At 43.8% G+C, this 15,165-nt stretch overlaps 1 protein-coding gene across 1 annotated transcript in view; it reads left to right on the plus strand.

The window, feature by feature from the left end:
- Positions 1–15,165, plus strand: part of enpp1 (ectonucleotide pyrophosphatase/phosphodiesterase 1) — a 150,693-nt gene extending 135,528 nt beyond the window's left edge. The window contains exons 23-25 of the mRNA XM_063223728.1: positions 9,239–9,371; positions 13,374–13,518; positions 14,459–15,165. Coding sequence (XP_063079798.1) covers positions 9,239–9,371; positions 13,374–13,518; positions 14,459–14,611 — 431 coding nt within the window. The 3' untranslated portion in view covers positions 14,612–15,165. The remainder of the gene's footprint in view (positions 1–9,238; positions 9,372–13,373; positions 13,519–14,458) is intronic.

A 15,165-nucleotide genomic window follows, 5' to 3' on the forward strand; every position in this document is an offset into this window, starting at 1 on the left:
TCTCTCTACTCTCTCTGCTAATAGTGTGGCATTTATGAAGAGTCTAAACATTGTCGAGGTAATTTGCTAAATAGCCCCCTCTCTTATAATATGATGTCTGTTTGTGGCCCATGAATTCAAATGTGTCGTTTTTTTTATACAGTACTCCACAGCACACAAGTGTTCACTGCACACAACAAAATTGCATTTATCCCTCACTCATGCAAGGGGGCAGCCCCAAGAGACGCCCAAAGGGAGCTGTGTCGCAGGACGGTACCATGCTCAGGGCGCCTCAGTCATGGAGAACATGGGGGAGAGCACTGGTTGATTACTCCCCCCACCTACCTGGCGGGTCGGGGGTTGAATCGGACCATTGGGCTACAAGTCCGACGCCCTAACCGCTTACCCATGATCGCTTCAGAAACAGAACTTGTCTGACGTCCTCCCTACGTACTAATGTAATGTGTTGCCCTTAACCTCTAGCTCCCTACGTACTAATGTAATGTGTTATCTTTATGCGGTAACTGAACCTCGCCGTCACAGGAGCATGTAGCATGTAGCTGGCCCATAATTGTGCCCTTGCTGCCCTTAACCTCTAGCTCCCTACGTACTAACGTAATGTGTTATCTTTATGGGCTAAATGAACCTCGCCCTTGCCCTCGCCCTCGCCATCGCGGGAGCATGTAGCATGTAGCAGGCCCATAATTGTCCCCTTGCTGCCCTTAACCTCTAGCTCCCTACGTACTAATGTAATGTGTTATCTTTATGGGCTAAGTGAACCTCACCGTCATGGGGGCATGTTAGCTTCTAGCTCCCTACATAATACTAATGTAATGTGTTGCCCTTAGCTTCTAGCTCCGTACGGTATGCACTAATGTTATGTGTTATGTTTATGCGGTAACTGAACCTCGCCGTCACAGGAGCATGTAGCATGTAGCTGGCCCATAATTGTGCCCTTGCTGCCCTTAGCTTGTAGCTCCCTCCGTGCTAATATAATGTGTTATCTTTATGGGCTAAATGAACCTCGCCCTTGCCCTCGCCCTCGCCATCGCGGGAGCATGTAGCATGTAGCAGGCCCATAATTGTCCCCTTGCTGCCCTTAGCTTGTAGCTCCCTCCGTGCTAATATAATGTGTTATCTTTATGGGCTAAGTGAACCTCGAAGCGTGTACCGTAGCAGGCCCATAATTGTCCCCTTGCTGCCGCTGGCTGTGGCTCGCTTCACACGAGAAGGGGAAAGAATGGACAGCTGAGTAAACACACGGGCCAGGCCCAAATCCACAAGGCTCAGGTTGCATGGCGTGTGTGTGTGTGTGTGTGTGCATGCATTTGTGTGTGTGTGTGTGTGTGTGTGTGTGTGTGTGTGTGTGTGTGTGTGTGTGTGTGTGTGTATGCAGCAGATGTGTGTGCGCAGGGTCACTGACAGCTTTCGCTTGGCCTTGGACAAAGTCAACTGAAAAGGCCCCCCGCTCAATACAATGCAGTATGGACCTAATTATGGGCCCCCTCTCTCCCAGGGCCCAGGACAACTGACCCCTTTTACCACCCCCTGTCGGCGTCCCTGTGTGTGTGTGTGTGTGTGTGTGTGTGTGTGTGTGTGTGTGTGTGTGTGTGTGTGTGTGTGTGTGTGTGTGTGTGTGTTAGCTAGGAGTGTTTGGGGTGGAGACCTATTCACCCAGCAGGCTATTATATTATTCTATGGCCTCGGTTCAAGACTCTACTCCCCATGTGCCACACTACCCCCCCAACCCCCCTTATGGCCACTCCCCCAGCTGCCACACCCCACATTATATATATATGCAGCCGTGGCCTAGTGGTTAGAGGGTTGGTCTTTCAATCTAGGGGTTGCAGGTTTGAATCTCCCCTGACCTCTCCCTACATCTCCATCCATGGCTGAAGTGCCCTTGAGCAAGGCACCTAACCCCACATTGCTCCAGGGACTGTAACCAATACCCTGACAAATAATAACTGTAAGTCGCTTTGAATAAATGAAAGCGTCAGCTAAGTGTAATGTAATGTAATATAGGGGGAACTCACACTAGGAGACAGACTGGACACCACTTGCTTGTTTTTTTTTTTGTTTTTTTGCTTTTTTTTTGTCTTTTACGACTTTATTGATGAAAGGACCGTTTGAGAGGTGGACAGGAAGCAAATGGGGAGAGAGATGGAGAGGGGTTGGCAAAGTACCCGGGTCGGTCGCATGGCAGACGAGTGCCCTACCGGTTGGCCACGACCTCCTTGTTTTTTCCATTGTGCAGACTGCAAATATTGCATAGGTGCATACAGTAGATATCTTTTATCGATACATTACACTACACTTAGCTGACGCTTTCATTCTTGCTCAAAGCAACTTACAACTATTATTTTTCAGGGTATTGGTTACTGTCCCTTGAGCAACGTGGGATTAGGTGCCTTGCTTAAGGGCACTTCAGCCATGGATGGAGGTGTAGGGAGAGGTCAGGGGGGATTTGAACCGACAACCCCTAGATTGAAAGACCAACTCTCTAACCACTAGGCCATGGCTGCCCCGATTCAAATCTGACCCTTACAAATCTGATCAACCACGAGCAATTTTTGGTTCATGGTCAGCATTGATTTTGATGCCGAACTAAATGTATTAAGCACAGGAACCTTCAAGTCATCCTTAAAGGTGCACTGTGTAATATTTTTTAGCTTTTTCTTTCCAGACTGCATGCTGCCTATTCATAAATGTTACTTTTTCACTTATACTTACCACCACCATCAAATTCAAGTACTCGCTATGACTGGGAAAATTGCCATTTCCATACATGGCAGTAGACAGCACAGTTTCAATGAGCAGCCTAGTTGCAATACCTGCTACTCTGGTCACCATCCTACACAGTGCATTGGCATTGACTACACAGTAGAGGCAGAACGTGCATCCTGGCAGGCTTGAGAGGTCATTGCCCAAATGGTCGCAGTCAGTATTGATTGAGTCTTATTTAGGAAATTGGACTGCATTCTTTAATTGCATGACTACTTTGTTGATTCGAATGACCGAATCCTTTCTGTGAAAGGCATTTGTTCAGGGAATTTAATGACTCATTTTACAGTTGAGTGTCTAGCTGTCTGTTATTGCGAGTTGCAAGGAGGGGGAAAACAAATGGTTTGTTTGAGAGCAGTGTGTTTTTGTACATAGCTTTCCCTCTCCTTATCTTATCGTAACTTCCTTACATGGCCTACTACAGTATGTAAGAAAAACTACTGGGCGAGCGTGGGAAAATGTTGTTGGGTTGAGAAAAAAAACAAACAAAAAAACAAGCAGGGCTTCAAAATGGCCATCTACTCTACAAAATGGCCAAAGAGCATTAACAGAAAATTAACCTCATGCCACATTCATCTCAAGTCATGTTTTCCTCTCTGAGTAATGTTTTATTTCATTGTATTTATTTATTTTCCCCCCCGTAATTTGACCTGGCATATATCACCTCGTGTTCACTGTATGCCCTTAGTGGTGTGATAGAAGCCGAATATTAACTGTGGTGTGTGGTGAGTGTTTTGGATCACTGTTGATCAGTCACAAAACTGGAGGCTGAAGTTTACTGTATTAGCAGTGTGATGGGAAATTAAGTGGATCCAATGCAGATTCTGACCTCTAGTGGTCGACATGTGGTAGTACCACACCAGGGCTGAATTTTTAATCATGGTGTGCGTTGCAATATGCGACCTTGCCTCCTCCACTTGCGCTTGTCTCCTCGTCCCGCCTCCTGGCCCCTCCTCCGTGGAGAAATGGATAAAGTTTCCCAGCTGTCAGCCTAGCCACAACAACTTTTGAGGGACTGTTTTTCATTCACCATCCCAATTGCAAATGAGAAAAAGACTCTACAATTGAGCTTTTGCAAGATATTGAAATATAATGCTGTTGTCAGTGATGTCATTATGACATATTACTTCCTGGTACGAGGAGAGAAGCAAGTGGAGGAGGCAAGTGGAGGAGGCAAGGTCGCATATTGCAACACACTCATGTACTCATGTACAAACTAACCAACCTTGCTCTTTTTTTTTCAATGTCTAGTAAACATTGTTAATGTATGTATCTGAATTGATTCATAATAATAAATATTTCAGACTCTTCCATTCATGTTGCGTGAGGGAGGGAGGCGAGGTGATGAGAGAGTAGAGGAGGAGGTAGAGGAGGAGAGTTCAAGAGGAGGAATAGAAAACTTGAAAAGAGCTTTGTCCTCAAGGATGCAAAGGAACAACTCAAATCTTCTCTTTTCTTTTCTTTATTAAAGATTGGGTCGATCAGGTCGAAAACCTTGAAATAAACAAACATTGCATTGGCATTAGGATCAAACTCAACAAACAAAAAGACAAACTGTAAACTTGTAGTTAATAATGGCAAATAAACTTTAAGTTTAAGCAAATAAGTGTTAGTTTTTAAGTTTACCACTTCAGCAGTTAAAAGTTGTCATATACAAACAAATTCAGCTGTCCAGTTCACATAAGTAGACTAAACTACATTGAAACATAGCAAGCATCAAAGATGGCATTTCTTCAGCATAAACATGCAAGACCAAACAATTGCTGTCAACACATCTCAAGACATCTGCTACATATTTCAAGTAAATGTGTCAAATGTTCATTACCAGTTGCGTCTTGAACATCAACTGAGGGGTTTCTTTGTTTTAGGATGGTTGCTTTAGTCTTTCAGGTGAGTATTCACAACCTTTTCTCTATTTCTTTTGTTCTGACATGTTCCCATGCTGGTGATCCAATATGGATGCTCACAGGAAGTTCCCTGTGTGTTCACACACTGGCTGCACTCACACACTGCCCCCTGCTGGTTTGGGGGTCTAGAGATGTCACCAGTAAATGTTGTGAATGAAGGATGTTCTGTGGGTTGACAAATCACCTCCCACTTGATCTCCTGGTTCTCGAACCCAAGGAGGTCACACTGCATCTGGATACTTGGTGTGGATTTATTTTTGGGGCGTTTTAGTTTTGTCCTTTGGCAAGTATCAGAACAATGAGAGTTCTGACCGTTCTTTGTAGACTCATGGATGGGTTTTCTTTGTGTTTTTTCTTTTAGGCCTGGTCTCTCCAACCTCCCACTTTGGTTTATTACCTTCGCCTAGACAAAGTCGGCGAAGGTTATGTTTTGACCGCTGTGTATTTATTTATTTGTTAATATGTTTGTTTGTTTGTATGTACTTCGTATAACTCAGACAGAACTGATCCGATTTTTATGAAATTTGGTGGGATGATTGGTCATGACCCAAGGAACAATCGATTAGTTTTTGGGAGTGATTGGGTCAAAGGTCAAAGGTCAAGATCAAAATGTTTGTTTGTACTTCGTATAACTCAGACAGAACTGAGCCGATTTTTATGAAATTTAATGGGATGATTCGTCATGACCCAAGGAACAATCGATTACTTTTTGGGAGTGATTGGGTCAAAGGTCAAAGTTCAAGGTCACGAAAAGGTCAAACATGTACATTGAGCCGATTTATATGAAATTTACTGGGATGATTGGTCATCACCCAAGGGACAATCGATTACTTTTTGGGAGTGATTGGGTCAAAGGTCAAAGGTCACGAAAAGGTCAAAAACGTAAATTCAGCCGATTTTTATGAAATTTACTGGGATGATTGGTCATGACCCAAGGAACAATCGATTACTTTTTGGGAGTGATTGGGTCAAAGGTCAAGGTCAAGGTCACGAAAAGGTCAAAAACGTTTTTCTTTGCCAAGCACTATATGCCAGAACAACGTGTGCATGCGGAATTGAATAAGAGGTCAAGACTGGGCCAAATATGTAATATTACGATATTCCGGTCCAATTTAAATGAAACTAACACCAAAATTTGGAGAATGTTACGCCCCACACTCTGAAGATGGCCAGAAAAAAATAAGTGGCGTAGGCGAAGGTTTGCGCTCTACCGAGTGCCCATTCTAGTTTGGGGCTGTGATCGGCTTTTTGTTATGTTTGCTTCTGGCACATGCTCCTGCCTCCCACTTTGGCCTTTGTCCTGTTTTCCAGTGTGCCCTTGTGTTACAACGGTGGCCCTCATGGAGCTGGCAAAGTGAGTTCTGGTTGTATGGGCAGCCATATCCACTTCCTCAAAAAGGTCTGGATGTGTTCCACCAACAGTTATTCCTAGCGGGCTGTCCCAGAGGACCAGGTCTCCAATCACTTTCATTCTCTGCGGGGCAAGTCTTCCTTCTCGGTGACTGATTAGTAGTTCTATGCGCTCTGGTCTGCGCAGATCTTCCAGTCTCATATCTGGAAAGAATTTCTGTAGTTTTTCAGGTCTGATGCCTCTGTTCACCTTGGCAATTTCATCCAGGCCATAGCACAGGAGCTCGTGGGCCCTCTCTTTGCCTTTGGCTGTCCTGACTTTCACTTTCAGTAGATATCTCCTGGTTTTTACCTTCATGGCCATTCCTCCGACCCCAGACACGATCAGTGTTACTTTTTCACTGCGCAGGTTCAGTCTTCTGGCAGCTTTGTGGGTGATGTAATTTGTGTCCGATGCTAGGTCTATCAGAGTTCCTATTTTTTGTCCTGCATTGGCAGTCACCTCTAACAACATTAGAATCACTGGTGGCTCTTGACGTGCACTTGACTCCATAACTCCAGGCTTGTCAGTACAGTATGACTTTGCCGTGGTGTTGGTGAAAGCTTGCCTAAACTTTTCTGCCATGTATGGGGACAGTTCAGAAACAAACTTCTCTTGTTCCTCTGTAAGCTTTTGCCTACTCATGACTGGCCTTTGTTTTCTGTCTGCCTTCGGGCAGAGGATATAGTGGTGGTCTTTAGAGCTCTTACATTCCCAGTTTCGACAGAGGTAAGTTTCTTTGCATCCATTTTCCTCTTCATGGCATTCTAGGCATCTTGTGCAGGCTCCCAGTTTTTCTACAGCATCCATCTTGTCTTTGGGTGTCATTTCTTTAAACTCTGTGCAAAAGAAGAGGTTTTCTCTGTGTCTTTCATTTCCACAGACGACACACCCATCTTTCCTTTCGACTGTGTTGAGGCATATTTCTCCAAGTTACCAGACTTGTCATATGACTTCCCACTAACGCCAAGCTGGTCTAGTCTCTCTAGAATTTCTTCTTGTGTTTTAAGGAATATGAGTAATTTATCAAAATTATTGTCTGGTGTGACACTGTTTTCTGGGTTTATCATGAATTTGAGCAAGTCTGTCTTTATGTCATCTGGCAATTTACTCTCTATAGACTGAATAACTAGAGGATTCTTGATGGCGCCGGTGTTGCCAAGCTCAGCAAGGTCATTCAGGGCTTTCTCAATGATCTGGATGAAGTCAATGACTTTTCTGGGTTGGTGTGACTTTAAGGGAGGAACCTTTTCCAGGTCACTAACTATCTCCAGAGCGATTGTGGTTTTGTTACCATATCGGTTTTCTAGCACTCTGAACATTTCTTCTGCTGTCTTATATGTGGCTAACCGGAGGTCTCTGCTTATTTTGTCCTCTACACTGTCAAGGAGCTGGAACTTTTTTGCTTCAATTGAGCCGGTTGGCTCCCCCTGCCTTTGGAGACTCACCCAATCCTTTTTCCATTGATGGAAAGTTCTTCTGGAACCATTGAATTTGGGCAAGGTTATGGGTCTGATTTTCAGAATTGGCTGCTGATTGGGCTGCAGGGCTACAGGCACCTCGGAAACTCTCCTCCTTTGCTCCTCTTCTGCAGCCCTCTGTGCTGTGAGGAATTCTGCCCCTCTGGCTTCTAGGAGGTTCTTTAGTGTTCTCAGCCCTTTCACTCTTCCATTCAGACTTGCCTTCTGAGTTGCTGGGATCCATTTCTCCCACTCTGCGAGGCTTATACTTGCATCTTGAACAAGCACCTTTGCACAGGTCAACTGAAAGTCATAGCCATCTTTGTTCACGGCAGACACAGGAGTGATATGAGCTCTTTCACAGGCTGCTTCTGCTTCCTCAATTGCAAACCCCAACTCTACTTCTCCATACCTAGACCAGAGGTTGGACTGGACTGTTCTTCTGACTTCCTCTAGTCTTAAGTTGCAGTCTTCCATGGTCTTCTCCAGGTCTGTTTCCAGTTGCTCATTTAGCTTCTGGTCTTTGTGTTCCTCCTCAGCTCCCATCTCCGCCAGTAAGCCAAACTTGTAATCATCACTGCACTCGCTGACGTTTCTTGCATGGGAGGTGAGCTTGTTGAACTCTTCTTGTAGTTCAGTTTTGGACATGTGTTCAGCTGCTCTGCTCATGTGGTTGACTTGCTTGTTGAAGGCACTTTTAGCCAAAGCCCTTTCATGCTTCAGCTGCTTCACAGTCTTTCCAAGAGCTTCGGCGGCCATTTTCCCAGTCACCTCTGCGTCGACAGCTTATTTGACTTGAGGCCTTTAATCCTTGTCTTCACTGCCACGTTGGTTTTCGACTGTCAAGTTATCACAGGTTTCCCTCAGTTCTCTGCCCAAACTTGAAAAGAGCTTTGTCCTCAAGGACGCAAAGGAACAACTCAAATCTTCTCTTTTCTTTTCTTTATTAAAGATTGGGTCGATCAGGTCGAAAACCTTGAAATAAACAAACATTGCATTGGCATTAGGATCAAACTCAACAAACAAAAAGACAAACTGTAAACTTGTAGTTAATAATGGCAAATAAACTTTAAGTTTAAGCAAATAAGTGTTAGTTTTTAAGTTTACCACTTCAGCAGTTAAAAGTTGTCATATACAAACAAATTCAGCTGTCCAATTCACATAAGTAGACTAAACTACATTGAAACATAGCAAGCATCAAAGATGGCATTTCTTCAACATAAACATGCAAGACCAAACAATTGCTGTCAACACATCTTAAGACATCTGCTACATATTTCAAGTAAATGTGTCAAATGTTCATTACCAGTTGCGTCTTGAACATCAACTGAGGGGTTTCTTTGTTTTAGGATGGTTGCTTTAGTCTTTCAGGTGAGTATTCACAACCTTTTCTCTATTTCTTTTGTTCTGACATGTTCCCATGCTGGTGATCCAATATGGATGCTCACAGGAAGTTCCCTGTGTGTTCACACACTGGCTGCACTCACACACTGCCCCCTGCTGGTTTGGGGGTCTAGAGATGAGTCACCAGTAAATGTTGTGAATGAAGGATGTTCTGTGGGTTGACAAATCAGATATACTTTGGGATGTGTTGCAGTATCGCCATGGTAGTCTCATAAATGTTTGTGTGTGTGTGTGTGTGTGTGTGTGTGTGTGTGTGTGTGTGTGTGTGTGTGTGTGTGTGTGTGTGTGTGTGTGTGTGTGTGTTTGATGAGCAGATGTGTGGAGGCATTTCCATGAAGCGGTGGTGATGAAGTACGTGAAGCAGATGAACGGGGTGAATGTGGTCAGTGGGCCGGTCTTCGATACCAACTATGATGGCCACTACGATGACCAGACCAAGACAACACTGTAAGTAGAGCAGCACTACTACTTTAGTAAATTACACTACATTACATTACACTTAGCTGATGCTTTTTTATCCAAAGTGACTTAAAATTAGTGGTGGGCCGTTATCGGCGTTAACGTGCTGCGATAATGTGAGACTCTTGTCGCGCGATAAAGAAAATATCGCACGTTAATCTATTCTCAAAATATGGGTTTTGGTATGCACATCACCATAGCGTTCCATTGACAGACGCTTTCAGACTGCGCTCCAGTCGCTTTCTCCTCTCCACCTGTTGCTTCAGCAGACCTACTAAATATGAACAGTGTTTGCATGCTGAAAACATTAATCCCTCTGCCGTGGTAGGTGTTGTGTTGAGTGCTTTTTCATAAGTGGTAGACTAAAGAGATACAATTGTTTGAGGTGAAGCATAGAGACATTATTCAGTCCCTCCAGTTTTTCGCGATTCAGCGATCGCGTGGATTCATGCAAATTCAGTGATATTCCGCATAATTTCACGATGCCGCGTAATTCCTGTAAAGCCGCATTTTTCCCGCAAAATTTCAACATTCTGTGGAGTTTATTGATTTATATTTTCGTCAAAAAAATAAAAATGTGACTACAATAGGCCTACCACCGGAGACGAAAACCAATACGAAGCATTTTTGTTAATATGTCACTGAAACATTGAAAAAGAATTGCCTGCTATTTCGGAAGTCGCGACCCTCATCTCAGCTGTTCCGCGTCTCTCCTCCCCTCCCTCACACATACACGCAGGCGTCGGTGCTGCACACTCATGACCTTTTTTTTAACAGCAGTAGCCTACTTTTCAGTGCAATCCTGGGTGGAAAAAGTATTGTTGCCCATTTATCCATGACGAAGAAGTGTATGCAGTCATGAAATAGTGGCGGTACTGTCGCACAGTAGCAAACATCTGGCTACATTGCGCAACTTCTCCACTCTCCCCTGTCGCTTTCATGAGCATGCTACCCGACGGTCGTTGTCTGATCTTTTTTCAATGTTCGACAATGTTTGTAATTTAAGGGTCTATGTCTATGCGTAGGCACAAGCCTTCTGATAACAATCACTGTAGTGCCGATCGCAAAGGTTTCGGAAGTGTGGAGTTTTGCAACTTGTTTCAGTCAAGGACACCGAGATAGGAAGTGAACGGCCCTTCCACGCCTTCACTGTGTTATTGCAATAAAGTCTTGCGAATCCATGCAACCATGCACACAACCATGTCAACGAGAGCGTGTATGCCATCACAACTTTGCAATAATATGCAACAGCTTGCAATACGAGAGAGAGAGAGAGAGAGAGAGAGAGAGAGAGAGAGAGAGAGAGAGAGAGAGAGAGAGAGAGAGACGCGTCTTCCAACAGGTGACATTGTAACGCTTGCATAGCCTACAGCCTGGCTACTGTACCCCGCGACGCTCTTCATTAGGCCTAGTGGTAGGCTATACCCACAAGTAGCCTATTTTTTCATAACGCGCTGTCCCGTTTTCCCCCGAAGTCGTTCTAAAATATCGACAGAGATTTATGAGTGTCGCGGCCATGATTTTTTTTTACACATTGGACGCACTGGCTAATAAGACGCTCTGACAGCTTTTGACAATAGGCCTATTTTATTAGGCCTATTCTATTATATAGGAAGTGTGTTTCTGAATCTCTCTCTCTTTTGTCTTAAGCCTGCTTAGACTGATTGTGGTTTTCAGTTACCAAAAAAAACCCAGAAAGGGATGCAAAATCTTTGCAAAAAATGAGAAAATGCCGCAAAATCTTTGCAAAAAATGAGAAAATGCTTTTTTGACCGCAAAAATCACAAAATCCCAGTGCAAAATCCTGGAGGGACTGATTATTGTGTGTGAGTAGCCTACCAGCCCGACATAGCCTACATTTCCTCTAGCATTGCATGGAACACATAAACAACTTCCAGAAATCTTGCCTGTGCCATAATTGCAAAATATTCCGTGCGATATGCATTTTGAAGATTGTCAAACTGAAACTGCCAATATACTCTCGCTGAATGTTTGTGTTGCATTCGCGCATTTGCGACTCAGTGAGATATTCTCATGTCAGACGGTAATAAACCTCGCGGTTGTCGCGCTTTATTATTTTTTTTGCAAACTGAATTTCGAGTTGTAACTCCTCTGGCATTCTAACTCTGAGGACAACTGTCAGCTTTATGCCAAATTGCCGTGGGTCAGTGCTGTTGGTTCTACATATCCAGTAGCCTGCCTCTGCTGAGGGCTGCTGAGTCAGAGAGAGTTTAGATTACCCCTTACTAGAATAGTTCTGGCTGAGCTTACTGTGCGCAGAGCTCCTCCCTCTCTTAAAGGAGCCGCTGCTCTTTTTAACAGTCAGTGGCAGATTCTCTCTCTCTCTCTCTCTCTCTCTCTCTCTCTCTCTCTCTCTCTCTCTCTCTCTCTCTCTCTCTCTCTCTCTCTCTCTCTCTCTCTCTCTCTCTCTCTCTATTAGAAATGCTGAATTGTTGAGGTCATTTTGTTTAAATAGCCTAATTGTTTGATAGATTTATCTGTATTTGCCTCTACAAGTTATAGCGCCGTTCATTTTGAAATTTCAGTATCTTATAACTGTAAATGCTTCCTATTGGACACACTTTGCACATATTGCAGTGTGTTTTTTTCATCACTAAGTATCAACATGACCATTTTTTGAAGATAAGATGCATTTTGGAAAAAAAAGGTTTTTTTCCGGCATTATTTCGCTAGCGCGCCATTTCTGAATGAGCCATTTTGATATAGATTAATCTAGATTAATCTAGATTAATTTCAAAATTACAGTGAGATTAATCTAGATTAAAAAAAATTAATCTATGCCCACCCCTACTTAAAATCATTTAGGTACAGGGTGTTGGTTACAGGCCCTGGTGCAATGTGGGGTTAGGTGCCTTACTCAAGGTCACCTCAGTCATGGATGAAGGTGCTGGTAAGGGTGGGATTTGAACCGGCAACCCTCTGATCTAAAGTCTAGTGTTTTAACCATTGAGCCATGGCTGCCCCATATTGAGCTATGGTTGAACCCAGTCTTTCCTTAGTCTTAGTCTCTGAGGTGTTTCCTTAAGATGCTGCTATTAACATCTCTTATGCACCTAACATCTTTATGTACCTTTATGTACCTAAACGTGTTGCAACTGTACACTGTGCCTTACCCTGTTCTTGTTTAAATTGCTCCTTGTAAGTCGCTTTGAACAAAGTCTGCTAAATACCAATGTAATGTAATGTAATATTATACCATACATTGTGCATATATACATACAATGTAGTACGATAACCAGACTAGCCATATGACCAGGCTGGCTCCGCGCCCAACTGTAGGCCAATGTAAGAATAATTCTAATATTTAGTGAAGACTTGGTTCTTCTTTCTGTATGTTTCTGGCCAAACTGTGAGCTCTTATTTCTGTGTGAGCTGCTCAGGGACCACTTGCAAGATAAGAGGCTGGGGGAGTTGCCCTCCCTCCCCGCTGTACAATGTGACCGCTGTGGGTTTTTTACTCCTTCTGTGCTGCTTATGAAAAATGGCCTTGGCGAGAAGAAGAGAGACAGAGAGACGAAAACAAGTTTTCCAGGCTTTGGAAACTCTCCTTTCGCGAAAGCCAATTGTAAACTCTGATCAACTTGTCGTGGTCTCATCTAATTAATTCGTTTAATTTATTTCCTTAACAGCCAACTTCCAGTGCGCTGCTTGGTTGCCAACCACGTCCTCCTGAGCATGTCAAGCTTGTTTCAGTGGCTATGATCCCAGATGCCATGTCCATAATCTGCTTTAACTTAAATAAACTCCCGCACACTGACAATTTCGCGGTTCTTTCTTTAATAAACGACGTTTCGGTACTAGACCTTCATCAGGCAATCTCTTTCAAGAGATTTCAAGAGATTGAGTGACCCATGGTGCCATCTCCGATGCACCTGCCAGCTGAGGTGTCGAGGCGAAAAAAGTCGAAGTTTAACACAATCTGCTTTAACCAGCTGTTCCTCCTCCTCCATCCCATCCCCATGTGAACAGGAATGAGGCCCCGACACCAACTCACTTCTTCGTGGTCCTGACGAGCTGCGGGAACGTCTCCGTGTCCCCCCACGAGTGCCAGGGAGCCCTGGAGGCGGTGGCCTTTGTCCTACCTCACCGGCCCGACACGCAGGAGATGTGCTGGGTGAGTACTGAATAGTAATGGTGGGGTGGCGTCCGCACCAATCAGTGGTGTAGTCTACGTAGAACGCGGGTATACGGAGTATACCCACTTCTAAATTTCAGGGATTTCAGTATACCCACTTTAAATTGATTGATCCATTGTTTTGAATAGCACAAATATATACAGTATACCCACTTCAAAAATGCTTAAATATACAGTATATATACCCAGTAAGTATACCCACCATAAAAAACTAGACTACACCACTGGCGTCAATGTCTTATCCTGAGTGTATCGCTCGGTGCGTAATTCCAAGAGCAGTATAATGACAAGGAAGAAAGGAGTCGCACACTGGAGCTGAATGCTAAATCAAAAACTGTATTAAACAAAGCCGAAAAAAGTAAATAAAACCGACAGACAGGGGACAAACGTTTCGGGTCTAGCCCATCATCAGTGTTCCCAGGATAGGACCTGTGTGGACACATTCAATTGGGATTTGTAAAAAAAAAATTTACATTTATGATTTATGACCATAGAAGTCAATAGAGTTTGTAGCACCACAACTTTACTTAAAGGGACACTGTGCAAGAAATGGTCAAAAAAGGTACTGCAACTATGCTGCTCATTGAAACTGTGTCGCTTATTGCCAAATTTGACCTTTTCATGCAAGTTTACTAAGTAATAAACTAACACTTTGTATTATGGCCCAAGTACAGTCATTTTTGCAGCTAAAAATGGCTATTTCTGGAAATTCAAAATGGCGGACCATGGAGAAGATCCCTCTTTTTATGTATGAAAAGAGCAATTTTTCCAGTCATAATGAATACTTAGAATTTGACGGTGGTGGTAAATATTCATGAAAAAGGTAACATTAGTGAATGGGTAGCATGAATTCTGGAAATAAACAACTAAAAATCTCACACAGTGTCCCTTTAGTAACCTGTGCCTCTTCCCTCCACAGACGGAGGGTGACCTGTCCTGGGTGGAGCCCTGGTCCCAGCTTCATGTGGCCCGAGTCCGGGACGTGGAGCTCCTGACGGGGCTGAGCTTCTACCACGACCGCCTGGAGATAGACAGCATCATCCAGCTCAAGACCTCCCTGAAAACATTCTAGAACAGGGATTAGATGGGCAACTGTCATAATAAGGAGCACCACATCATTTATTTCATCGCCACCATCGTACGGCCACATGAACAATTGCAGATTCAAAGTGTAGTCGGTCGACTACTGACCACCGAAATGGTTTGGAAGGAATAGGAGTCCTCTTTATCGGCTAATTTCAACAATTTGATTCAGCAGTAGTTTTTTTAAAAAGTGAGGTAATTATTTTTTAATGTATGCTTTGTCTATGGGCCGCACTCACTGAGGGGGCAGGCAGCATGTGGCCCGCGGGCCTCCAGTTGGCCATCCCTGTTCTAGAATACTCACCATCCACCAGCTCCCCCTGGTGGAAGGAAAGGGGAAGGACACTTTTCTTGTACATTTCTTTTTCTATCCCACTGTTGGGGGATCACAACATTATTTGGTCAATATGTGACATATCACGAGGACAACCAAACAAAAATTGAGGTTTACCAAAGAGTATTCCACTCCAAATGTCTCTTGCCTACATGTGGCTGTGTCTTTGTGTGTGTGTGTGTGTGTGTGTGTGTGTGTGTGTGTGTGTC

Source organism: Engraulis encrasicolus, chromosome 18 (assembly GCF_034702125.1).
Source record: "Engraulis encrasicolus isolate BLACKSEA-1 chromosome 18, IST_EnEncr_1.0, whole genome shotgun sequence".
NCBI classification, from domain to species: Eukaryota; Metazoa; Chordata; class Actinopteri; order Clupeiformes; family Engraulidae; genus Engraulis; species Engraulis encrasicolus.